Source organism: Felis catus, chromosome B1, assembly GCF_018350175.1.
Source record: "Felis catus isolate Fca126 chromosome B1, F.catus_Fca126_mat1.0, whole genome shotgun sequence".
Classification (NCBI taxonomy): domain Eukaryota; kingdom Metazoa; phylum Chordata; class Mammalia; order Carnivora; family Felidae; genus Felis; species Felis catus.
This window is the reverse complement of record NC_058371.1, coordinates 68,788,702-68,815,183: the sequence shown is the minus strand read 5'-3', so window position 1 is coordinate 68,815,183 and position 26,482 is coordinate 68,788,702. Positions and strand designations below refer to the sequence as shown.

The window sequence follows — 26,482 nt, the reverse complement described above, 5'->3', positions numbered from 1 at the left end:
AAGATCATGGTGTTGGCAGAGTTGGTTTCTTCTAAGGCCTCTCTCCTTGACTTGGTGGTTATCACCTCCCTGTGTCTTCACGTGATCTTCCCTGCACATGTGTGTGTGTGTGTGTGTGTGTGTGTGTGTATGTGTGTGTATGTGTTCAAATCTCCTCTTATAAGGACATCTGTCATATTGGATTAGGGACTAACTGATGGCCTTATTTTAATTTACATATCTCTTTGAGGGATGCCTGGGTGGCTCAGTCAGTTAAGCTTCCAACTCTTGATTTTGGCTCAGGTCATAATCTCACAGTTGGTGGGATTGAGCCCCGTGTTGAGCTCTGTGCTGAAAGCATGAAGCCTGATTGGAATTCTCTCTTTTCTTCTCTCTCTGCCCCTCCCCCACTCATGCTCACATTCTCTCTCTCTCCCACTCTGAAAATAAATAAATAAATAAACAATAAAAATAATAAATAAATAAATAAATAAATAAAAAGTCCCTCTTTGAAGGCCCCATCTCCAAATACAGTCACATTTTGAGGTACTAGGGGTTAGGACTTCAACACATGAATTTTTTTGGGGGGGGGGCAGTTCAGCCCACAATAACTTTCTAGGTGGTGGTATTTCCATCAAGAGGTACATAATATCTGACTGTTTCTCTTTTGTGATTTTGGTAGCCACTGATAATCAGTGCCTAGATTCATTAATTTATTACAGTTCTCAAAGATGTGATGTCCTAATTCTGTTGTTCCTTCTTTATTAGCTAGATTATATTGCTTATTAAAAAGTTATCTCAACTTCTATTTGGTTTGCAGTGGTACAGTTAATATTAGAAAGTCAAAATTAATTTTATTCACCCATTTTTAAAATAATAAGTTGATTTATTGGAATCCTCCAATATGACCAGTTTGTTGTATGTTTTTAAAAAAATTTTGGCGGGTGGGGCGCTCCTGGATGGCTCAGTCGGTTGAGCATCCGACTTTGGCTTAGGTCATGATCTCATGGCTTGTGAGTTTGAGACCCACGTCGGGCTCTGTGCTGACAGCTCAGAGCCTGGAGCCTGCTTCGGATTCTGTCTCTCTCTCTCTCTCTGCCCCTCCCCTGCTCATATTATTTTTCTCTTCCTCTCCAAACAAATAAATAAACTTTGAAAAAAAATGTTTTCAATGGGGAGAGGGACAGAGAAAGAGCGACAGAGAGAATCCCAAGCGGGCTCTGTGTTGTGGGCAGAGTGTGACTCGGGGCTCAGTCCCACAAACTGTGAGATTATGACCTGAGCCCAATTCAGGGATCAGATGCTTAACCTACTGAGTCATCCAGGTGCCCCTGTTGTAGTTTTTAAAGTAGCCATTATAAACTCATAAATGTTCATGTATGTGTATATGTATGTATAATATCTATTAATCCACTGTGGTTATTACCCTTTACTTAAAGTTGTCCTATTTTTGGCTGATGGGATCCTCTTCAAGTTTGGCTCCTAGGTCCCTTAGACAGGACTGTAGCAGTTTTGGGTAGCTTCCTCATCTGGTATGGCGTGATGTACCATGCCTGTTTTCCATTTCCTTCTCCAGATCCAGAATCAACCATTTCTCCAAAATCCCCAGTTCCTTTTAGTGGAAGAAGTATCTGAAGAGTAGAATCTGGGGACACCTTGCTGGCTCAGTCGGTAGAGCATGCGACTCTTGCTCTTAGTGTTAGGAGTTCAAGCCCTACGTTAGGTGTGGATCTTACTTAAAAATTAGTAAATAAATAAATGAAGAGTAGAATCTGGGTAGTAGGAGAGCTCACAGCTACTGAGTTTGTTCCTATGTCTAGGCCTTCATAGCAAATTGAGCCATGAAAAAATATATAGAAACATGTACAGTCAGACATATGTGCACATATATAGCTCCCAATCCCATTCTGAGTTCGATTTTTAGCTCTTTTATCTTAACATCTGTATTTCCTTTCTGCCACTTCAGGAATCCTGGCAATTAACCAACCCAGTAATGATTGAATAAGAACATCACATTCTTGCTCATTTGCTTTATCCCACAGCAGTCAGAGTAACACAGCCAACACTTCTCCCAAGCTTATTGAAGTTCTTTTTGTTCTCAGAACATACCCCGCCAGACACTGTACTCAAACTACTACTCTTTAAAGTCCCTTGGAATATTTCCTCTCTGTAGGCTAAACCATCAACTGGGGACACATCCAGTTTTTTTTTTTAATTTTATATTTAAATTATTTTATAAATTAAAGGGAAGATATAAGGTAACACACATATCTTACCTGTAAGATATGTACATGGTTCCAAAGTCAAACCAAGTGTGGAACCAGTATCGTTTTCCTATTCTTTCTTGTTACCATATGCAGCTAACAACCAAAAAATAAAAACAAAAAAACAAAAAGCAAAAAAATCCAGGGTCGGGTTGTGTCTTGATAGATTTGGAGGAGGAGGTGAAGCCTGAATCATGTCCTACTGAGCAGCTGCAAAGAGTGACTTAGATTCAGGGAGAAACTGTCTTGAAGGCCTTAGCTGGGCTCAGGGTAGAAAACATTTGTTCTGCCGCCCACCATGTAATTCATCTGTGAATTTTAATGGGTTAGCCTTTAGGCTGCTAGACAGAAAGCAAGCTACCGCATTCTGTAAAAACTCTACCATCTTTACACATTGCTATGGAGGCCAGAAGTGAAAAGTTTTTGTCAAATATGTGGGAATGTGCTTCAAGGTGATGTATCTGAACATGTGAAGGTGATGTGTCTGAACATGATATATCTGAACATGTGTCTGGACATCTGAGGTCATGTATCTGAACATGATCTCCACATCTCTAAAGAGATAGCATCTTGGAATCTTAAAACAGCAGTTCTAGAAGCTAACTCCTACACATCCTTCCAGCTCAGGGGAACTTAGGGAGCCTTCCTGATCCTCCCTCAATTTTTTCGTATCCCAGATACGTGTTTTTGTTGCACCCTCTAAAATACTCCCTATTTTGCACTTTGTTGTTTCACTTTGTTAAGTGTATAAACACAGTACCAGACCTAGTCAGGCACAAATATGTAATCAATAAATCTTGACTGACTCAATATTCTATCACTGCATCCTAATATACTCCAGTATAATTATCTGTTTATGGGTCACTTCGCCCTATATGATGATTTTTTGAGGGCAGGAATTGTCTTATTTACTTGGCACTATAGTTGTCCACGGTTTGGATGGAATAAGGAACAGGGGTGATACTATTGAAAATTGAATTCAAATTATTTGGTATAAACCCAAGATGCTACTAAGGATCCTATTGTAAGTATGAAGCAACATTTGGAGGTAAAGTGATGAAGAGTACACTCTTAAACTCTCGACTGCGGCTTAATGCTACAGCCTGACATCTCTGTACCCTCAGACTATGTAAACATAATATGAATGTTCCTGTATATTTTATTCTATAACATTTCACTTTTAAAGTGGTTAATTGTTTAGTCCCTCTGGAATTTATCTTATTGTATGTTATGAGGTACAGATATAATTTTCCTTTTCCAAAATGTGGGCAGTTACCCTGACTCCAGTTTTTCTTGGTTCCTATGTCAAGGTGGATATGGGACACTGGATATCCTTGCTGATGTAGACATGTAGTCTCCAACCTCAGTTGAGCCTTTATTACTCTACAGGACAGCAAGCTTTTTAGTTGTCCTTAGTGAATGTCTTCAACAGCTGTCCTAGACCTTCCTTGTTTCCTCAAGACTCCTACTCGTATCTCATTCCCACTACTTTCATTGGTTCTCGAGGACAGAGGCTTGCACAACACTTCATGAGCCATCGAATGTACACTTAAGAATGATTAAAATAGTATTCTATGTTATGTATATTCTACCACCATAAAAAAATCTACACACAAAAAATACTCCATGGAGAACACTGAGGCCATCAGCTCTACACTCTTTCAACCACCACCATCAATGCCTACCCCACATTTACATGTACAAGAACATCCCCAAATACCTAGTTGAGGAAACCCTATCAGTCTCTGGGAATGAGGGGGTTTTTCTCTTCATCTGTAGTCTCCTCAGTGACCTGGGCCATTGAGCCCACAGTCGCATCACCACTTAACCAAGAATATTGCTCCACAGCAGTGAAGCCTTCTCTAGGATAATGTTTCTCCCATCCTAAAAAAGCCTACACTTGGCCCCTCACCTCCTCTAGTTACTATTTATATTTTCTTCCTTTCTTATCCAAGATTTCCAAAACCTTGCCTTGTACTTGTTGATTCCACTTCATCTCCCATTCATACCTCAACCCACCCTACTTGAGCTTCCCTCCCTCTCTTCCTGCCTCTTCTCCCAAATTGTTTTATTTGTTCTGGTCTCACCACGGTCTCCGATGACTTCCTGTCTACTTTCTTCAGTGGACATTGTTCAATACACATCTTATTTCGCTTTGGACATCTGATTCTCCTGTTTCTCCTTTGTTTCTTCTAGGACATGGTTCTTCTCCTTTTTTAAACAGAGTTTGAATTCCTTAAAATTCTGTCTTTATTCCTCTGTTCTTCTCTCCTCTCATCCACCCACGTATTTTCAGATACAACATAATTACGATGACAGAAAAAGCTCCTCGGCATAGTTCTTTCAAATAGTTTGACATATTTATCTATCTGCCTCTTACTGGATGTCCCACTGGTACTTCACATCCACCTGAACTCAGCATCTCCTTACCTTCTTCTCTTTAATGGAGATGCTCCTTCTGTGCTTGGTCTGAGTTGCTCCACTATCAAATCATTCATGGGGTTCCTGTGGTTGGCTCGGCTGAGCATCTGATTCTTGATTTCAGGTCAGGTAATGATCCCAGGGTCATGGGATCAAGCCCTGTGTCAGGCTCCATGCTAAGCATGGAGCCTGCTTAAGATTCCCTCTTTCTCTCTCTGCCCCTCTCCCCTGCTTGCTCACTCTTTCTCTCTCTCTCTCTCTCTCTCAAATAAAAAAAAAAATTATTCACTCAAACTAGAAATTGGGAGTTGCCACTGCCTTTAATATCACTTTCATCTTCTACACCTGATACCTAAGTCTTGACAATTTTCATCCTTTTTAATTCTGGAATTTGTTCCCTCCTCTCCATCTTGACTCCCATCCCTGCAGATTGCCATCATTCTCCTGGCCCTAACAGACTTCTGCCTGTTCTTCCCTGTCTCCAGTGATGCCCCCTCATATCCATCCCCCATCCAAAATCTAAACTTGACTTTAGCACTTTGGGTATTGTGCAGAAAGGATAGGTGGATAAAATTTAAGTTGCTTCTTGGAGTTCTCCATTTTCTAAAAGCCAGAACTCAAGAATGAACTCTTGAAACTAATATTATACTGTATCTTAACTAACTGGAATTTAGATAAAAACTTTAAAAAAAGTGAACTCTTCACAGTCTAAGTCCTGACCACAATTCTGGCTTTACTTGCCCCTGCACCATTCATTACACTTTGGGGTCCAGGAGCACTAAAGCATTTATGCATCCATCAATGTTATTTATCATTTCTGAATGTCTGTTGCTGATGTCTGCTCTTCTGAGAACACTCTGTCCCTGCATCCCTACTCATCCTCTATTACCTAACCTCACCTTTTCACACTCCTCCACAGGGAGCCTTCTGTAACTCCTCTCCTCACCCCTGTGCTGGGTTATATGCATAATACCCCTGTGTGGCTATAACCTTGTTCTGTCCATGTTTCCAAATTATCTGCATGTCTATTTCCCCCACAACACTGTGAGCTGTTTGATGGAAAGGAGAGTACCCCAAACATATTTATTGATTTATTGACTCAATAAATGAGTGGTCCAATTAAAGCCTATAAACCAAAGTAGTCACAAAAGTGTATTTACTCTTTGAATATCAAGGAGGCTATTTAATTTGGATTAAAATTCATGCTGAACAAGAGAAGTCCTTCTGATTATTAATAATTTCAAAACATCCCTGCTACAGGGACTCTCACAGCATTTTTTTAATTTGTTTGTTTTGTTTTGGTTTGGTTTTTTGTTTATTCATTTTTGAGAGAGAGAAAAAGCATGAGCAAGGTAGGGGCAGAGAGAGAGGGAGACACAGAATCCGAAGCAGGCTCCAGGCTCTGCATGATCAGCACAGAGCCCTATGTAGGGCTCGAACTCACAAACTGTGAAATCACGACCTGAGCCAAAGTTGACACTTAACCTACTGAGCCACCCAGGTACCCCTTGTTTTTAGTCTTTAAATAGCCCATCTGAGCACTGCAGGTGTCTTCCCCATCACTGTGGTCAATGAATGTTTGGGGAAATGTACCCATCACAGACCTAATGCTAACATTGATGATAAATGATATACCACAGATACTAAATTCACCACTACAAAAAGCTGAAGTTTTTCCAAACTCAAATTCTTTGAAATGGTTTTATTCCCTACCAGAAAGATGGAAAAAAAAATTTTAATGATAATTTTTTATTAAAAAAATTTAAGTTTATTTATTTTGTTATCTTATTTTATTATTTTTTTTTAATATGAAATTTATTGTCAAATTGGTTTCCATACAACACCCAGTGCTCCTTCCAACAGGTGCCCTCCTCAATGCCCATCACCCACCCACCCCTCCCTCCCACCCCCCCATCAACCCTCAGTTTATTCTCAGTTTTTAAGTTTATTTATTTTGAGAGAGAGAGAGAGAGAGAGAGAGAGAGAGAGAGAGAGAGAGAGAACACAAGCAGGGAAGGGGCAGAGAGAGAAGGAGAGACAGGATCCCAAGCAGGCTCTGTGTGACTAGCACAGAATCCAACGTGGGGCTAGAACCCATGAACCACGAAATCATGACATGAGCCAAAATGAAGAGTTGGATGCGTAATCTACTGGGCCACCCACGCACCCCAATGATCATTTTCTTTTTAAAGCAGAAAGCAAATAATGTATCTCAAAACAGTCTAGTGCTCACTAACAAATTTTATGGAAGAAAATAAAATTATAATTAATCAATTTTGGGGCACCTGGGTGGCTCAGTCAGTTAAGCATAGGACTTCGGCTCAAGTCATGATCTCACAGTTTGTGAGTTTGAGCCCCACGTGAGGCTCTGTGCTGACAGCTCAGAGCCTGGAACCTGCTTTGGATTCTGTGTCTCCCCCTCTCTCTGTCCCTCCCCTGCTCGTGCTCTGTCTCTGTCTCTCTCTTTCAAAAATAAACATTAAAAAAAAAAACTTAAAGGGGCGCCTGGGTGGCGCGGTCGGTTAAGCGTCCGACTTCAGCCAGGTCACGATCTCGCGGTCCGTGAGTTCGAGCCCGGCGTCGGGCTCTGGGCTGATGGCTCGGAGCCTGGAGCCTGTTTCCGATTCTGTGTCTCCCTCTCTCTCTGCCCCTCCCCCGTTCATGCTCTGTCTCTCTCTGTCCCAAAAATAAATAATAAAAAAAAAAATGTTAAAAAAAAAAACTTAAAGAATTAATTTTGAGGTGATAGTTTTCAAAAATGAATAGAAAGACTTAAGAAAGTGGCTGATTCTGTGGTCCTTTTGAGACTTTCTTAAAATGGGGAAGGGAACTAACCTTTTGTGTGTCATATCCTGCTGGTATTTTACATATATTGTAGTACTCTCCATTCTCAAGAGAACCCTATGAAATAGATTATCCCCTTTTTCCTTGAAACTGAGGTTTAGAGAGCATCTACATTTATGACAACATAAGATCCACATCTTCTCATGTGAGATAAGGGGATTAAGCACAACCCTGTCCATTTGCAGAGTCTTGATCTTCCAGTTACAGAAACCTAAAATTATGAGTGGGCTTATAAAAAAGTAAAGGAAATAATGATAAGCAGAAATGATAGTAATGCACATTAAATGGGCTGAGTGATTATTATTCTGTTGCTTCATCTGGTGCTACAGATATTAGCTAAGTGATACTGTTGATCTCTTGTAAACCATTTATATAAATGTTGGTGATGTAAGAATGTTTAAGATTATCATGATCATGATATGCTTGTGGCTTTACCAAATTGAATAGGTAATAGTGAAACAAAACCATGCTGAACACTTATAACATACCTCATTCTTGTTTTTCTGTACTCTTTTCAGTACGTAAACTCTCTTTGCCTGGGCCTAAAATTTTAGCTCATCTGTTTACTATTAGTTTGCAAGGCATGCTTGAATTTCATTGCCATAAACCATGTTGTTGGGCCCAGCAGCTGCTCTCTCAGTAACCCTGGTCTTCTGAACAGGCTCTAAGAGCTACAGTTCTGACATCTGAAATGCTGAGAAATTATAGATGATAGGCCAGGGAATTGATAGTGCCTCTTTCTTACACACTTCAGACACCCGTATCTTTCATAAATTATACGGAGAGTAATGTGTTGTGAAGAGCCACGTCCTGAAAGGAACACCTGGGCATCAAGTGATAGCCTAGTAAGCTTCCTCTTAGGAGTAACAACACCATCTCTTATTTGGCTCACTTTTCTTTCAAAAACAGTAGATCTTCCAAAATGGTTGCATTTTACCCTTTTGCTGTAAGTGCTCCGTCCTGTGGTGAGGAATATTAATTCATTCCATAAGAAACATTTACATGCATCCTCCGTTCCTCCCTATGGCACATCCTGCAATTAAATTATCCATCTTGTTTTAGGCTGTTTCTGCCCTGCCTTCCTGATAGAATGTAAAGACGGCAGGAAATAATGTCTGTTTTGTTCACACCCGAACCCCCAGACCCAGCACTGTGCCTGGGACACAGTTGGCAGGTGGACATTTATTGAATAGATAAATGGGCACCGGCTATTTGTGTGGTGCTATAGCGGTGACAGCTGCGGGTGTTCTGTGCTGACCTAACAACACCTGCAGCTTCGATGAGAAACCCCCACATCCCTCTCTACCCAGCTGAAGAGGAGGCTGGAGGGGAGGAGGCTTGGTGGAAGGAAGTGCAAAGACAGCTTTTAGGTAATGGACCAAAGGGGCCGAAACAGAAGCAGGTGCTGATGATTTCAAAAGTTACAGAATATTGTTACTTAACACTCAACGGAAATCCCTCCAGTGGGCCAGGCACGGACAGCCTTAAAAATAGAAAGCTGTCAAGATTTATGGCTGTTTTGAGGAAAACAGCTCTAAGAAAAAAAAGCACACGTTTATATACCAATATATTTTAAAATAGTGGCTGTCATTAAGTCTGTGCTAGTTTAACGACTGGTTTTGGCCGTGTTTCATTATGGAATAAAACCAGCAATTTTCTACACATCCCCTCACTAATGCCAGATACAGGCACATGTTACACCTTTCGGAGTCAACAGAAAGTCCTGTTTATTCAGGTCAGTGAATATTTCTTTAATACTAGAAGTTCTAGTTTTAGACAGAAATTTTTTCAACTTAAGGGCCCAAACTGCTAAAGTTCTAGTTGGCTATTCTACTTAACTGTTATTTTTATCAAAATAAAATGCTTGTACATTGTGCATAATGCAGTGTTAATTTTTTTCAATTTTAATGAAATAATTTAGGTATAGGTACATAATACCTATAAATAGTACTAAAAAGCTTGTAGTAAAAACAATACTCCCTTTCTCTCCCTGCTCCCTGCTCCCTGCCCAATGTTCTCTTCTCCAAAAGCAACAACTTTTTAGCTCATTTAGTTCTTTTGGAAGTTAACCCAACATTTGCATACAATAAACGCTCTCTCTGAAGCCTCCATTTGTCGTGTTCCTACCTGATTTGATAGATCCCTGGGCCCTGTATAACCATATTCCTGGTATGTTCCTTTAACACCACCTTGAGAATTCTCTTTGCCTGTCAAAGGAAATTTGTTTCTTGCATTGAGTCTTTTATTTCTTGTGTTGTCTTCTTTTGTCTTTTCTTGATTTATACCCCCATTGTCTTGCTATAATATTTTCCAGTTGCTTCCTAGGACAAAATGCTTTGAGGTGTATTTATTTTTTGTACATACTTGTCTGAAAATATTTATTTATGTATTTATTTATTTATGTATTTATTTATTTATTTTATGTTTTATTTATTTTGAGAGAGAGAGTGCAAGAGCAGGGAAGGGGCAAAGAGAGAGAGGGAGACGGAGAATCCCAAGCAGGCTCCACCCTGTCATCACAGAGCCCAGCAGGGGGCTGGAACCCAGAACCAGGAGATCATGACCTGAGCCGAAATCAGGAGTCAGAAGCTTAACTGACTGAGCCACCCAGGTGCCCCAAGAATGTCTTTTTTCTACCCTCCCTCTTGATTGTTTGGCTGGGTATAGAATTCTAGTTTGGAAGTCACTTTGTGTCAGATGTGGAAGGCATTGTCCCATTGTCTTTTAGAGTTTGGTATTGCTGTCAAGAAGTCTGATAACTTATTGATTCCTGATCATTTGTATATATCCCATTTGTCCTCTCCAAAGCTTTAAAATGGTCTCTTCATCCCTATGATAACCAAGTTTGTCAGTGACATGACTTGTTATATTTTGTTTTGTTTTGGATTTTTTTTTTTTTTTGCTTTGATGAAAACTTTCAATTTGGAAATTCATATTATTCCCTTCTGAGAAATTTTCTTGTATTATTGATTTCCTTCTGGTTTTTTTTCTGGTCTCTTTCTAGATCTCTTATTGGTAAGTTATTAGACTAATTTAATTTTAATTGATTTTTTATTTTCATATTTTTCCATTTTTCATTTCCATCTCTTGGACTTTCTGTTCTACTTTTGGGAGATTAACTTAGAGATACAGTATGGAATTTATATCCCATACTAAATCTCTATACTGTTTGTTTTTACCTAACAATATGTATAATATGAATTCTAATAAATGCATTTGCTATATTATTTCAATGTACTTCATTTATTTAACTAATAGAAACATTTATTAATAGAGTAGCCTGATTTGTTCAGTTTAGTTTGTTGTTCAGGTGACCCATTTGATTAGTTTTCTGTTTCACTCTCAAAAGTATCCTGTACTGGGTGATAAGTTACATGGTCACACTATTTACTGAGTACTTAGCTTATACCAAGTATTTTATATTTTTTCAGATTTTATTTTTAAGTAATCTCTACACACAATGTGGAGCTGAAACTCACAACCCTGAGATCAAGAGTCTCATACTCTACCAACTGAGCCAGCCGGGCGCCCCCACAAGTGTTATTTTAAGTGCTATGTATATAACAATACATCTATGTAACAACCCAATGGAGTAGATTCTGCTACCATCATTATATAAATTAGGAAATTGAGGCATACATAATTTAAATAATTTTTCCAAGGTGTCTCAGCTAATAGGTGTTAAAGCTAAGACTTGAACTCAGGAAATCTGTCTGCAGAGCCCAGGCTTTAATCACTGTGATACTGCTTTCTAACTCTTCACAGTCTCCTATTTGGGAGATATTAGGTTGTTTCTGACTTTGTATTACTGCAAACACTGTTGGACTTCCTTTTAGCAAAACCTTTGTGATCTCCTTTATTATTTCCTTGGGAAGGATAAATTCCTAGCAAAACCAGCTTTCTTGACTTTCAGCTCAGCACTCTTTCAACGATGCCATGCTGTGTACGTCTTGAGGATGGTGCTGACTAGCAAATCCTGTCATTACGAGAAGGCAGACAATAAGAAAGCAGATCGGGAGAAACAGCACTCTGGAAAGAGCCGTGTCTCTGCGACTCCCAAGTAAATGAAAAGATAGAGAAGGCTGTCGTTACTTCTGATCCTTTAAAACTTTTGCTGCTCTTCTTTTCCTGGCTAACATCGTGTGTGCTTGTCTTGACCTTGGAATTTACAGCCTTCTTGACAACTGCCCTCCACCCCCATCTACTGTCCACAGGAACTTGAAGTGTTCATTAAGACACCATCCCTAAGATAAATCTACAAATTAGCAAATAAGTGGCTAGTATCATGGGCTCTGGTTGGCAAAGAGGCAACTTTGTCATGACGTTAGGTCAGAGACAGGTCAGCAGCTCCTTCCTGGAATGATATTTACCTGTGAATAATTCTGTTGAAATAATCACCTCAGCAAGTCTTTCATTTGCATGAGTAAAAAAATCCACCCAAGGAGGCAGCCAGAGATTTTCCTAAAATCTTCCTTCTAAACCCAGCTTAAATTTCATCTCTCTCAGGAAGTTCTCATTGCTTGAATTCCTCCAGCTTCTCTGGCCTGATCTATACCAATTTGCACCATTAGGAGTATAAGAACTAGGATTTGTCTTTTATATCTGATTCAGCAAATATGAATGGAGCGCCCACACATGCCAAGCACTGTGTGAAACATAAGGAAAAGAAGAAGAAAACAAAATATTTCCATGCCCCACAATCTTCAGTAAAGGCGTGCAGCTTCCGCAGAACTCACATAACTTCTTAAAATGAAAAGCCCTACTGGTTCACTGTTTACAGGGCATTCTCCTATGACCTCTTTTAATCTGACTGTAAGCTATTCTTTCATTTCCTATCTGTGCTTTTTATGCTTCTTGTTGAAATTAGAAATACCATATGTATATAATGGAAAACACCCAAGTGCAAATAGAAGAGACCGTATGAAAATGAGTTAACCATAGGGTCCTATATCTAGAGAAACTTAAGATATTTGAAACAAGAGAATGTTTTCTTTAATTCAGAAGGGAAAATAGAAGTAGCCCACACACAGTTACTGCAATTGTTCTCCATCAACGTATATTGTTTTAAAATCTTTTGTTTACGTGTGTGTGTGTGTGTGTGTGTGTGTGTGTGTGTGTGTGAGCTTTTGGAAAGGAAGGACCCTGCTTATTAATTCTTTAATTCTGACCACCTGGCACAGGGCAGGTTTTCATTTCATGTTTGTCAAAGTATATCTTTATTGGCCTTTAGGATGCAATAAATTGTATAACACACCGTTGATTTAATAACAGCTTTACGTGGGAGGGAAGAAAAAAGAGACACCACATCTGTATACAACATTTGTAAACAGCTATTATAAAACACATCCTGATTTCAAGAAAGCCAAAGTTTAAAAAGTATGCCTCAGAATGGAGGAAATCCTTTAATTGTCCTTTACTGGACTTCTGGTCTCAAAAACAGAGTAAACTTGCCTCCATTATGTCAGCGAACAAAAATTCTTCCTCTTTTTTTTTCTTTTGGACAAAAATTCTTTAGTGCTGGTTGTGTTGACTCAAATCATCCTACCCTTCCTTCAGTGCGCTTTTTGAGACCACTGATAACTTCCAAACATTTGTCTGTTATTGTTTTCCTGGATTTCCATTTCCGTGTATTAAACACCTCTGTTTGAAATTCTCCAAGCCTTCTATTGTCTCAAGGGCCCTTCCTCCAGGGCTCCTTTCTCTTACTGTAGCTCTCATTCATCTTGTCCCCAATGTGGGCACCCCCCAAGGCTCAGTCCCCTTCTTTCTTCAGTCTTCGCTAGCGGTTCTCAGCCCAGGCTGCACATTGCAATCACTCAGAGACCTTTTAAAATATCCACACCCAGATCCCAACCCAGATCAATGGGATCAGTCAATTTGGCTGAAATATTTAGCACTGTGACCCTTGGTCATGGAACTTAACCTCTGAAATTCAATTTCTTCACCTGTACAATTAAGAGGATGTTAAAATCTGCTTCATCAGAATGCTGAATACATTCTTATTCCCCATGATTGCAAATACCGTGTCCTCTTCTTTTTTTTTTTCCATTTATTTAAAGCCTGCATTTCCTTGAAAACTCAAATCCTTCCTCCTCCCCCATAGCCTCCATAATCACAATTTATTTTGGTTTGTTTGCAAGTTATACTGAAAACTCAAGATGGGCCTATGAAATAGTCTCCTTGCTGATCTTCCTACAAGTTTCAATTCTTTCTCTACATAGCCGTCCAACATTCCAGAGTAATCTTAAAAATTAGATCATGTTGCGTTCTACTTTAAATCACCCAATGAATTCTCTTTGTTCTTAAGTTACAATCCAAATTCCCTAACCTTAGCTACGAGGTTCTATGAAATCTGACACTCATCTTGCTTCCCTCCCACTGATCCCCATAGTCTAGTCCCCCTGGTTCTAATCTGATATACTCTTTCCCACCTTGGAGATTTGCTCATGCTGTTCACTCTGTCAGGAATGATCTTATGCTCATCTTTCCGAAGTCACCTTAATAATTACCTACTTGGTGAACACTTCTCTGACCCTCAGGCCCAGTAGTGTCCCTAGAAAAATCAAGTCTTTATATCCCATAAATATCCTTTGTAATGAAATATTTTATCATGAGTTGGATGGAATAGAGCAGGTTATTAACTTTTTCTTAATAAACCTCTATATTGATTGATTTGTTGCCACAAACATGAATTATATTTGTAATGTTTAAAAGTTACTAAGAAGCATGAGAGGGGTGCCTGGGTGGCTCAGTTGGTTGAACATCTGACTTTTGATTTTGGCTCAGGTCATGTTCTCATGGTTTGTAGGATTGAGCCCCCCCATAGGGCTCTGTGCTGACAGCATGGAGCCTACTTGGGATTCTCTCTTTCCCTCTCTCTCTGCCCCTCCCTTCTCTGTCTCTTTCTCTGTCAAATAAAAATAAACTTTAAAAACTTTTAAACTTTTCTAGTTATCATCTTGTAATTATAATTGTCTTCATTACACAGTCAGTATTTAACATATGCAGATTGATTTTGTAATTTATACAAATATATATATATAATCTCCAATTTCCCAATTGAATCCACAATTCCTTAAGTATAGTATTTTCTTATAAATGTTTGCATGTCATGACCTGGCATAATCCGTATCATATTCCCTAAAAATGAATATAGCCAACATTCTTTCATCCAAGGAAAGTAGTCAAAGCTTCAATATTTCTCAGATATTTTATTTCTTTTCTTTTCTTTTTTTTATTATTTTAGAAAGAGAGAGAGAGAGAGAGTGCACAAGCAAAGAAGAGGGGGAGAGAGAGAGAGGGAGAGAGAGAATCTTAAGCTAAATCCATGCTGAGCATGGAGCCCAGCGTGGGTTTCGATCCCATGACCTGAGCCAAAATCAAGAGTCTAATGCTCAACCAACTAAGCCACCCAGGTGTCCCTCTCAGATACTTTCTAACAAGTTTTCTATGTTTAAATAAATACAGCAGATTTTCATACTTCTATCACCAAAGTTTGTTGAAGTTTCTTTGATTTTCAGTGGACTCTAATGAGGTTTTTGGCTTAGAAATATTTGATAGAGCATTTGTAGATAGATGCCTGCAATGTTATCTGAACAAGTGAGGTGGATATTTTAATGAGAACGTGTGCTTTGCAAGAAATAAATTGTAACTATTTCTCTATGGATTTAAACATAGGCTTTGCTTTGTAAGTTACAGGAATTGCCCAATGAGATCTTTTGTTGTCTTGGATTATGTTGTAGTGACTAGTAGGTTTTTGACATGGGGTTTGAGGGCTTTTCTCTTTTCAGTAATTTATGTTGTTGTGGTAGAGCAAAAAGAGACTGGAACTCATTAATTTTGCACATGATAATAGCTATATCCTTCAACAAGTAAAAATGAGTGAAACAGGCTCCAGAAACTCTCACCTCCAAAAATCTAAGGATAACAAAGACATGTTGAATCTGCAGTCTTATAAAAGCAATGCTGATTGATCCCTTCCCTCTTAGGAAGCTGAATTATATGTGACAAACCTACGTTTTGCTCTTTTCCTGTAATTTAACATACCTTGAGGTGGACATGTTTAATTTAGGTTGCCTTATGATAGCATGAATTCAAGTGGATGTGTGACTTCAGTAGAATTACATTTATTAACCAAGGTTACCCATGATGATGGTTTCTAGGCCAACAGCATGAAATGAGGGTTTTTTTTTTAAACCAAAAAAGATTATATTGTTGCTATTTCACAGAAAGCATTATTTATATAGTTAAATCTACCTTATCCACTTGCTACTCTTAATAGCTGCAGGCTGGTTCTCTTTTTCTCCACTATATTCTAACAGTTGCTTACTCTGTGCCTGTTCTGCCCCTCTTTCCTGCCCTTAATTAAACTTAATAGACCATGAAAATTGTGTTTTTATTAGGAATAAAAATTCATAGCTTTACAAAGAAATGTACCTGAAATAAAAAGAAATAAAGCGTTAATATACTTAAAGAAAAATTAACCCTGTTACTAGTTTAGGAAGGAAACACATCAATTAATTGGCTAATTAATTAATTTAAAATGTAGTAGCATGTGCTTACCATGGATTTTGGTATCTGTGTCCTATTTTATCAATAGTGGCTTGACTTTGTTCTCCATACTGCAAAAGAAAGAAAACTAATGTAACCTAATTCCAGGGCAAATTGATACCAACATGTCTAACAGTTTATACTCCTAGTCAAAAAGGGAGTCAGTCTGGGAAGTTAAATATCAACGGTAAATACAATTAAAAGAACATAGCCTTTGATTCTTGAATGGAGTAAAAAAAATACAAGAAGTAAAATAAATATGATCCTGTGTGCTTACTTTTCCCATCTATAAAACGACAGATATTAGCAGCAGGAAGAGTATAGTCCATAGTCTCTAAGCTCCTTTCTGTTTTTATGATTCTCTCTCTAAATACGCAGGTATTTTAAACCACTTTTCAGACTCAAACAGTCTAGCTCTTTTCACTTCACCTTGTCTTCACAGAATTAGCAAGTGTGTTGGCAATAATGTAGGAAAGAGCTGGGTTATATACAGCCTGTGGTAAAGTGCAGATCTGAAAACTCCTTTCAGAAGGCGTAAATTAGAATGTTGATAAAATATTTGTATCTTAGAACCAGTTCCCACATAAAAAAAATAATCCAATAATCCCCACACTCTCTCATGAACATTGAAATGATCTGTTATCACTGAATAAATGACCTCTCTATATGGGCTACTTTACCCCGGTAACTAACCAATGGATGGCACATCTTTTTTTTTTTTTTCAACGTTTTTTATTTATTTTTGGGACAGAGAGAGACAGAGCATGAACAGGGGAGGGGCAGAGAGAGAGGGAGACACAGAATCAGAATCGGATACAGGCTCCAGGCTCCGAGCCATCAGCCCAGAGCCTGACGCAGGGCTCGAACTCACGGACCTCGAGATCGTGACCTGGCTGAAGTTGGACGCTTAACCAACTGCGCCACCCAGGCGCCCCTGGATGGCACATCTTATGAATAAGCATGGGGAACAGAGGTGACAAATTTTTATTGAAAAGAGTTTTGGTTTTTAATCATTGCTGAGTTTTCCATACTAGGGTTGGGAAACCATGATATGGATTATAAAAAGTATTTCACTTCAGTTTTGGAATGCATTTTTCACTTACGTTGATATGGGAGGCTACATTCATAACATCTCAAAAAGTAGCAAAATTATAATTCCAACATCAGAGGAATTACTTAGTCCTTTTTCTTTTCTTCCCCTTTTCTTTTTTTTCCTTTAGGACATTCCTGATCAAGTCCTTCAGAGTTATTTGTGTTGACAAAGCAGATCTATTTATTTAAGTCATCTTCTCAGGGATGAAGATGAAATGTTGGTCCCTTCTAGCTCTTTAATATTCATGTATAAAATATATAAACAAAGGAAGGGACAAGAAAAAGAAGGTTTAAAGATTTTTAAAAATATTTATTTTTGAGAGAGAAAGACAGAGTACAAGGTGGGGAGGGGCAGAGAGAGAGGGAGACACAGAATCTGAAGCAGGCTCCAGGCTCTGAGCTGTCAGCACAGAGCCACACACCGGGCTCGAACTCACCAACCTGAGCCAAAGTCGGGACTTAACCAACTGAGCCAGCCAGGTGTCCCAAGAAAAACAAGATTTAAATGCAAGGTCATCCCATTACTCCATAGAAAATATGAAAAGTGGCAATCTGTATACAGTGGTAAGATCATGGTATAGCTTTGTTTTTCAGTTGATTCCTGACATCTGATGCCCTAAAAATTGACCTTATCAATTAACTTATAAATAACTTTATTATCAGCATTTTGACAAAATTTCCAGGAATTGGACAATCATCTTTGATCTTTGTTCTTATTTTTAGTAATCAAAAATTGCATCATCTTAATCTAGACAGACTTTTATTAGAAACAGGCAATAGGGGCCCCTGGCTGGCTCAGTTGGTAGAGCATGTGACTCTTGCTCTCAGGGTTTTAAGTTTGAGCCCCACATTGGGTGTGGAGCTTACTCAAAATTAAAAGAAAGGAAGGAAGGGAGGGAGGGAAAAAGAAAGGAAGAAAGAGAGAAGCAACAGATTGTTTTGCCACCCTTTTCTCTTATAGCTATTAGTGTACATATAATATCATAAAATATTCACCTAAAATAAACTGATGCTTCTCATCTTAATTTATTAATGAAATCCATCACAATTTATTTGGACAGTCATGCTGCATGTGGTGTTAAATCTAGTGAAATGCAGAATCAAAAATATGTTTTTTTTTTTGTTTGTTTTACAGGTGAATTCATGAAAGACTGATTCAAAAACTAATTCAGCATCTCCATAGAAACAGGTAACAACTGATTAGTACAGTCTCTCTCTCTCTCTCTCTTTTTTTTTATTTCTGTTGAACACATCTCTTGAGGTTTTTTTTTTTTTTTCCATAATTTATTTTTTATAATTTACATCCAAGTTAGTTAGCACATGGTGGTGCAACAGTGATTTCAGGAGTAGATTCCTTAATGCCCCTTACCCATTTAGCCCATCCCCCCTCCCACACCCCCTCCAGTAACCCTCTGTTTGTTCTCCATATTTAAGAGTCTCTTATGTTTTGTCCCCCTCCCTGTTTTTATATTATTTTTGTTTCCCTTATGTTCATCTGTTTTGTCTCTTAAAGTCTCATATGAGTGAAGTTATATATTTGTCTTTCTCTGACTAATTTCACTTAGCATAATACCCTCCAGTTCCATCCACGTAGTTGCAAATGGCAAGATTTCATTCTTTTTGATTGCTGAGTAATACTTCAGTGTGTGTGTGTGTGTGTGTGTGTGTGTTTGTACACTATATATATATATATACGTATATATATATATATATGTATATATACGTATATATATATACACCACATCTTCTTTATCCATTCATCCATCGATGGATATTTGGGCTTTTTCCATACTTTCGCTATTATTATTTTTTTCTAATTTTACTTTTGATTTTTTAAAATTTACATCCAAATTAGCATGTAGTGCAACAATGATAACAGGAGTAGATTCCTTAGTGCCCCTTACCCATTTAGCCCATCCCCCCTTCCACAACCCCTCCAGTAACCCTCTGTTTGTTCTCCATATTTATGAGTCTCTTCTGTTTTGTCCCCTTCCCTGTTTTTATATTATTTTTGTTCCCTTCCCTTATGTTCATCTGTTTTGTCTCTTAAAGTCCTCATATGAGTGAAGTCATAGGATTTTTGTCTTTCTCTGACTGACTAATTTCGCTTAGCATAATACCCTCCAGTTCCATCCACGTAGTTGCAAATGGCAAGATTTCATTCTTTTTGATTGTGAGTAATACTCCATTGTATATATATACCACATCTTCTTTATCCATTCATCCATCGACAGACATTTGGGCTCTTTCCATACTTTGGCTATTGTTGATAGTGCTGCTATAAACATGGGGGTGCATGTGTCCCTTTGAAACAGCACACCTGTATCTCATGGATAAATGCCTAGTAGTGCAATTGCTGGGTCGTAAGGTAGTTCTATTTTTGTTCTTTGAGGAACCTCCATACTGTTTTCCAGAGTGGCTGCACCAGCTTGCATTCCCACCAACAATGCAAGAGAGATCGTTTCTCTGCATCCTTGCCAACATCTGTTGTTGCCTGAGTTGTTAACGTTAGCCATTCTGACAGGTGCAAGGTGGTATCTCATTGTGGTTTTGATTTATATTTCCCTGATGATGAGTGATGTTGAGCATTTTTTCATGTGTCTGTTAGCCATCTGGATGTCTTCTTTGGAGAAGTGTCTATTCGTGTCTTTTGCCCATTTCTTCACTGGCTTATTTGTTTTTTTGGGTCTCGAGTTTAGTAAATCCCCTATAGATTTTGGTTATGAACCTTTTATCTGATATGTCATTTTGCAAATATCTTCTCCCATTCTGTCAGTTGCCTTTTAGTTTTGTTGATTGTTTCCTTTGCTGTGCAGAAGATTTTTATTTTGGTGAGGTCCCTATAGTTCATTTTTGCTTTTGTTTCCCTTGCCTCCAGAGACGTGTTGAGTAAAAAGTTGCTGTGGCTGAGGTCAAAGAGGTTTTTGCCTGCTTTCTCCTCAAGGATTTTGATGGCTTCCTGTCTTACATTGAGGTCTTTCATCCATTTTGAGTTTATTTTTGTGTATGGTGTAAGAAAGTGGTCCAGGTTCATTTTTCTGCATGTCACTGTCCAGTTTTCCCAGCACCATTTGCTGAAGTCTTTTTTTTTTTTTTAATGTTTATTTAAAAATGAGAATGAGTGGGGGAGGTGTAGAGAGAGATGGAGAGAGAATCTCAAGCAGGCTCCACACTGTCAGCTGAAAGACTGTCTCGGGGCTCGATCTCACAAACTGTGAGATCATGACCTGAGCTGAAATCAAGAGTCAGACACTTAACCAACTGAGCCACCCAGGCACCCCAGTATAGTCTCTATCTTAAGGAAATTAGTTAACTTGAATGTTTTTATCCAGCAAAAATAATCATAACTCAAAAGTCGGTATTACCTATCAAGCAATCTTTAAATAAGCTGTATTAAATAAGACATTAATAAAAGGGAAATACCTGCTAACTACATTCAGGTACTGTGAATTAGATACAATTTCTGAAATGAATTAAAAACTTAAATTTGAGTTAGTTAATTGCAGACATTTGGGGCCCATTCTAGTTAACAATTGGAATCACTGCTTAATACGTTCACTTTTAATCTCAAACCACCTCTAGTCTAGTCCTGACATACTTAAGAAATCTTTTTGGGACTGATCACTGAGGAATCCTCTTGGTTTTTTTGCTATACTTGAGTCAACATGCTTTTCTTAATATATCCAATTTTATTTATTTATTTATTCATTCATTCATTTACTTACTTACTTATTTATTACTATAAAGAACTATTTTCCATCTCTGTAACTATGAGGTCTTTCTTACCAGTATAATGAATACAATGGCAATGCATTTCAAGAATGCATAGACACTAGGGTTTCTCTTCTCTATCTTCCTCCTTGGTAACATAGAGCTCTTAGTACCAAACATTTGAGTGGAAAATTCCCTAAGGCTACCCTTTCTTATGCTAATGTATTTTTTCTTCACTTGCCTCAATTTGCAAAATATTACTGTTAACCCCTTAGGTGTCTTTCTTCCAACAGCCAGTGAGAAGCATTCTTATTGTTATAGCTGGATCACTAAATTGCATAATGTTGCCTATTCTAGACAGAAACTATTGAAGGGAGAAAGGGGGCATAAAGGCCTTTGTATGAATGGAGCATTTGAAGTATTCATTTTATATTCAGAGCATGAGTAGAAACAAAACAATTCTTTCTGGAAAATGTCAGTGTTTAAGGCATGGATTCTGTGATGCATTTTTTTTATTAAAATGCAAAAAATGAACAATACAGAGACCTGTAATTCATTTTATGCTACATTATACATGGGCTTGAGTTCCAACATAAATTATATCCTAGTATCTCTTTTTTTTAACTGCAATGTTTTTAAATAATTTGAATTAAAACATCAACTTCCAGCAAATAGATTAAGCATTGGGTTTTGTGAGTTTATTGACTATGGCCCCAGCATCTCTGTTTTCTGTGGAGTACCCAAATAATGAGCAAGATATTCCATCATGGTTTTAATGTGCTTATAATAATATAATTCAAAAATCCGTGTAGGCAAGAAAATATAGTATATATAAACATTAGTGATACTGGATCCCCTTTATTGAAACATTGTCCTAGATATTATGAGAAGAGCTGTACACACATATTGAATCCATTTAACAATACTCTAAGGTATTACGATTATTATTATTATCATCATCATCATCATCATCATCATCAATCCCTGTGTTAGGCAGAATTCTAAGATGACCCCCCACTATTCTCATCCCTTGGTGTATACACCTTCTCTCAGATATTCCACCAAGTACTAATATAACTACCGTTGTGAAGGGATTTCACAGCTGTAATTAAGACCCTAAATCAGTTGACTTGAAGAAAGGGAGATTATCCTCAGTGGGCCTCACTTAATCAGGTCAGCCCTTAAAAGGGTCTGGGCTCTTCCTGGAAAAGGGGATTTGAAACATGAGAGGGATTTGATATGAGGGAGATTCTCTGTGGTGGTTTTAAAGATGGAGGAGGCCACATGATAAGGAATGTGGGCAGCTTCTAGATACTGAGAACAGCCCGTGGCTAATAGCCAGCAAAGAAGTGGGACCTCAATCCTACAGCCACAAGGAACTGAAATCTGCCACAACCACATGAACTTGGAAGAGACCCCCAGCCTCAGATGAGATCACAGCCATGGCAGATACCTTGATTTCAGCCTCCTGAGACCCAAGCAGAGAACCCAGCCATGGCTTCTGGGACTTCTGACCTACAGAACTATGAACAAATAAGTGGGTGCTGTTTTAAGCTGCTAAATCTATGCCCAATAGAGAGCTAATACAAGTCAGAGAAAGATAAAGATCATATGATTTCACTCATAGGTGGAATTGAAGAAACTCAACAGATGAACATAAGGGAAGGGAAGGAAAAATAAGATAAAAACAGAGAGGGAGGCAAACCATAAGAGACTCTTAAATCTAGAGATGAACTGAGGGTTGCTGGGAGGTGTTGGGTGGGGGTGGGGAATGGGCTAAATGGGTGATGGGCATTGAGGACACTTGTTGGGACAAGCACTCAGTGTTATGTGTAAGTGATGAATTACTAAATTCTACTCCTGAGACTATTAAAAAACAAAATTTTTAAAAAAGAAAGAAAACTAATACAATTCCCATTTTATAGATGGATAAACGAAGACATCATAAAAAATAGGCAGCATAGCATGCAAAGAGAGAAAAAGTGGAAGATGAAAAGTTCTTCAACTGGCTACTTTTGCTTGTAAGTTACATTCCATTTTTCATTAAGGCCACAAACATAGATTTGTCCTGAAAAGCATTATGAATGCTAGTTGCCCCATTTATTCTCAGAAAACAAATATCTGTTTTTTCCCCCCATACTTCTCCAGGGCTATAAACATTCTCCTTATTCATTCTATATTCAAGGTACTCAAAGATTTTCTTTTAAAACAAAACTAGAACTTGTTCTGTTGGAAATTGTTAGGATTTGTGATGAGTAGCCATTCTGCTATCAGCCCTTTATCCAGAGTGGGTTGATGATTCCTACCACGGTCTGAAATCTGAGCGGATTCAACTATTCGCACTACAGAAAAGCTACATGAGAGTTTCCCAAGTCTCTCTTTGTGCTTAGTGCATGGTTTCTGATATATAATCAAGTGCCTGTTTTGCAACAGTTCTCACCCTTGGAGTTTTCTAATGTGTTGGCACTGCTGTTAATTCAAAGGCTAAAAAGTGTGCTTCTCCCAAGTTAATTGTCCAATTAGCTTTACAACACAGAATTGCACCAGGCTTGGCAGCTCAGGCCGTATGAACAGTAACAGTATAACTCAGTTTCGGTACAAAAAAAAAAAAAAAAAACAACAAAAAAAAACAACAAAGATGGCAAATAGTTTTCAAATGACTATTGAATAAGCCAGGAGTAGAATAATTCTCAATCTAATGCACACTTAAAACTTCATTTCTTCCCTTCTGCAACTTAGTCTCTCGACAAAGACACTGCAGAAGTAAAGCCATCTCAGCACCCATCCCCCATCACTTCCAGATAATCATCTTCACCCTCCTAAGCAGTAGAAGTGGTGTTGCTGTTGTCAGTACAAAGTTCAGTAAAACCCATCTCAGACCTCAAGTTGCTTAAAGCCATTTGGAATTGTAGCCGGATTGTGCAGTCCTGTTGCTGACAAGAGCCACGCTAAAACTTCAACAACACAGAGAAAACTTTCCTGTGAGTTCTCCCACAACTAAGGGGGCTCACGTGGATTCCTAACAGCACTTACTTTCGGTGCCATTTTCTTGGTGCCCAAAGACAGAGATGGGACCATATAAGAGGGATCCCCTATAGTTAATGAATCGTTGTCAGTTTGCTCAGCTAAGATTTCTTGATATCCTAGGTTCAGTCTTGGAAAAAGAAGAGATTACTCCAGATTGCTAGTCTTGTTTGCTATGCATTCTATGCATTTTTGTCAATACCACCGAGGTACTCTGGGAATGTTGTACCTGAATGGTAGGGGGAACTATAATCCTAAATTGATAATAGTTAGATTAGACTAGAATTTCTCCCAAAGATCTTCAAAAGCCAGGATAAGTGCCAGATTTAGAAAACAGATGTCCTGGTATTTTAGCCACTTGTGCTGGGGGGATTAGATGGCGCCCAAATCTCAATTCGTTGACGATATAGTTAAAGGAGGCGGGCCTTCGAGTTAAACCACAGGTTTACTAGAACCCATTCTCATTTATACAGTCTTTTCTTAGCTTTGTATTTCTCTATCATCATCAAATGATATTTGTTGAAAACCAGTGGCCTTTGCTTAATTGCTAACTTTAGGTAGTGTGATTTAAAAAAAAATATGTTTACCAGTAGACACATACTAGAGATGTTATGTCAGGCCCTACAAAGTTAGTAACCACCATGGGATATTTTAAGCCTTCTTTAATTAAGGAATAAGATCATCCCCTAGGCACTAAATTACAAAGTTCTTTTTCTTTCTTTTTTCACATTTCCACATCTTAACAAAAGATGTGAAAATTAAGATGTATTTATTTCCCGGTTCACCAGTGGTATCTATAAAGTCACCTCAACAGGAGAGAGAAAGCCCTGTGCCTGGTTGGGGCACCAGGTCCGCAGGGTTGGGGTGTCCAGTAAGATATAGAGTGGCAGTGTCCCTAGCTACCAACACAGATGCTTTCCATCCCATAAATGTTATTCCTCATGGAACTGCTTTGAACACAATACAGAATGCAAAGCAGTGATACATGCCTCCCTTATTGTTTTCATGGTCTGTTAGAGAAAGGGAACATTCAACATAAAATTTATTTTCCAGAAGTTCAGCTACAAGTAAGATTTTATAAGGAAACTAGTTCCTTCAGTTTATCTGAGGCATCCTATAAAGCCAAGTTTTGTAAAATGGGGAAAATATAACATCTATGTATAAGGAGGTTAATGGTGTTAATATATTATTTTCAAGAAAAGGGAGGGTTATTTGGCCTCCCTCGTCAATGTTCCTCCTCCCTCACAGATGGTCAGCATGTGGCGCTCCCTCACAGAAGGCTTTCTGTGGTATCAGAAAATGCATGACTTTATACAGCACCTAAGGATGAAAGGTGTTAATGTAATTATTTTTATATTAAACCACAAACTGTTAGGATGCAAATAACTCTAGGAAGTATAAAGTGAGAGCTAAACACACATGCCCATCTGGAGCAGCAATCCAAAGAGGTGCCTAATTTTAGAAAAGCTATTTCCTGTTTTCCCTTTATAACTTGGTTAATAAAGGGAGCTTTATTATCTTTTTAAAAATCTTCTGTATTGATAATAACATCTGGAGATTAGGAGTGTGAGATCCTAGGAATTCTAATGAGACTGTTTCAGATTTATCTAAATAAACCCAGAGGTAAATAAGAAGTTTGATGTGAAAAACCCTCAGACATCCTGAAAGATGTGATTGGTGGTCTACATAGTGATCACCTCCGTACCGGCAATACTTTTTCCCAGGTGATTTTGAATATTTTCTAGGATACTGTTGCATGAAGGTGGACACTTTGGAAGAATGCATGGGGTTGGGTTAGCACAAGAAAGGAAGGGGAGGTTCACTAGGACCTCATTCTCTTCTCTTTTTTTCCCCACAATGCTGAAGATTGTATTTGATGATATGTTTTGAAGCACTACAAAGTGCTTATTAAATAGAAATTCAAAATTAAAAAAAAAACCTCAAAAATATCAAGCTATTTCTCATTATATCAAATAGGTGGGTGATATCTACTCATAATTCATTTTAATATTGTAAATGAAGTCTGTGGGGTGCATATGGAGCAGAATGGAAAGCTGGGAGAAAATTGAGAGAACCATGAAGAAAGAATTCACACTCTATAGGAGAAGGCAGTTGGGATTGCCGCCAGCCAGACCCTGTCTTACAGAACAGCGACAACACAGATGTGCCCTTCACATGCTGGCTTCAAGTCGAAGGTTCTGACTCCATTTTCTGTCATTTCACCTCAGGTGAAATACAGTACTCCTGCTAAGTAAGTGCTTGAATTCACAGCCTGGGTTGAAATCCCAGCTCTACCAATTCCTAGCTGTGCAGCCACCGACAAGGAAACTCACCTGTCAGTACCTCAGTTTTCAACTGTAAAATGGAAGTAATTACAGAAGCCTCCTCACACAGCAAATACTCCAGCTCTTCCCACGTTTACTTTCTCTAAATAAATTCACAAAGAGAAAATGTCTAATGAAGCCACCAATCTTGGATTGGTCTGTTCGCAGCCAGCAAGAAACACAATGTCTCATCAAAAGTCTGTTCAAATATCCCTAAAACTGTCACAGAGAAGACTTCTATTTCATAACACTGGAATTTGTGGCAGTTAAAAA

The 26,482-nt window shown here is 38.4% G+C and overlaps 1 protein-coding gene across 2 annotated transcripts in view; it reads right to left on the bottom strand.

Moving 5' to 3' along the window:
* The window catches only part of CB1H4orf45 (chromosome B1 C4orf45 homolog), a 98,118-nt gene that overhangs the window by 28,576 nt on the left and 43,060 nt on the right, over positions 1-26,482 (bottom strand). For both annotated transcript variants that reach the window (XM_045055729.1, XM_045055730.1), the window contains exon 3: positions 16,071-16,129. In XM_045055729.1, the coding sequence (XP_044911664.1) occupies positions 16,071-16,129 (59 nt within the window). The remainder of the gene's footprint in view (positions 1-16,070; positions 16,130-26,482) is intronic.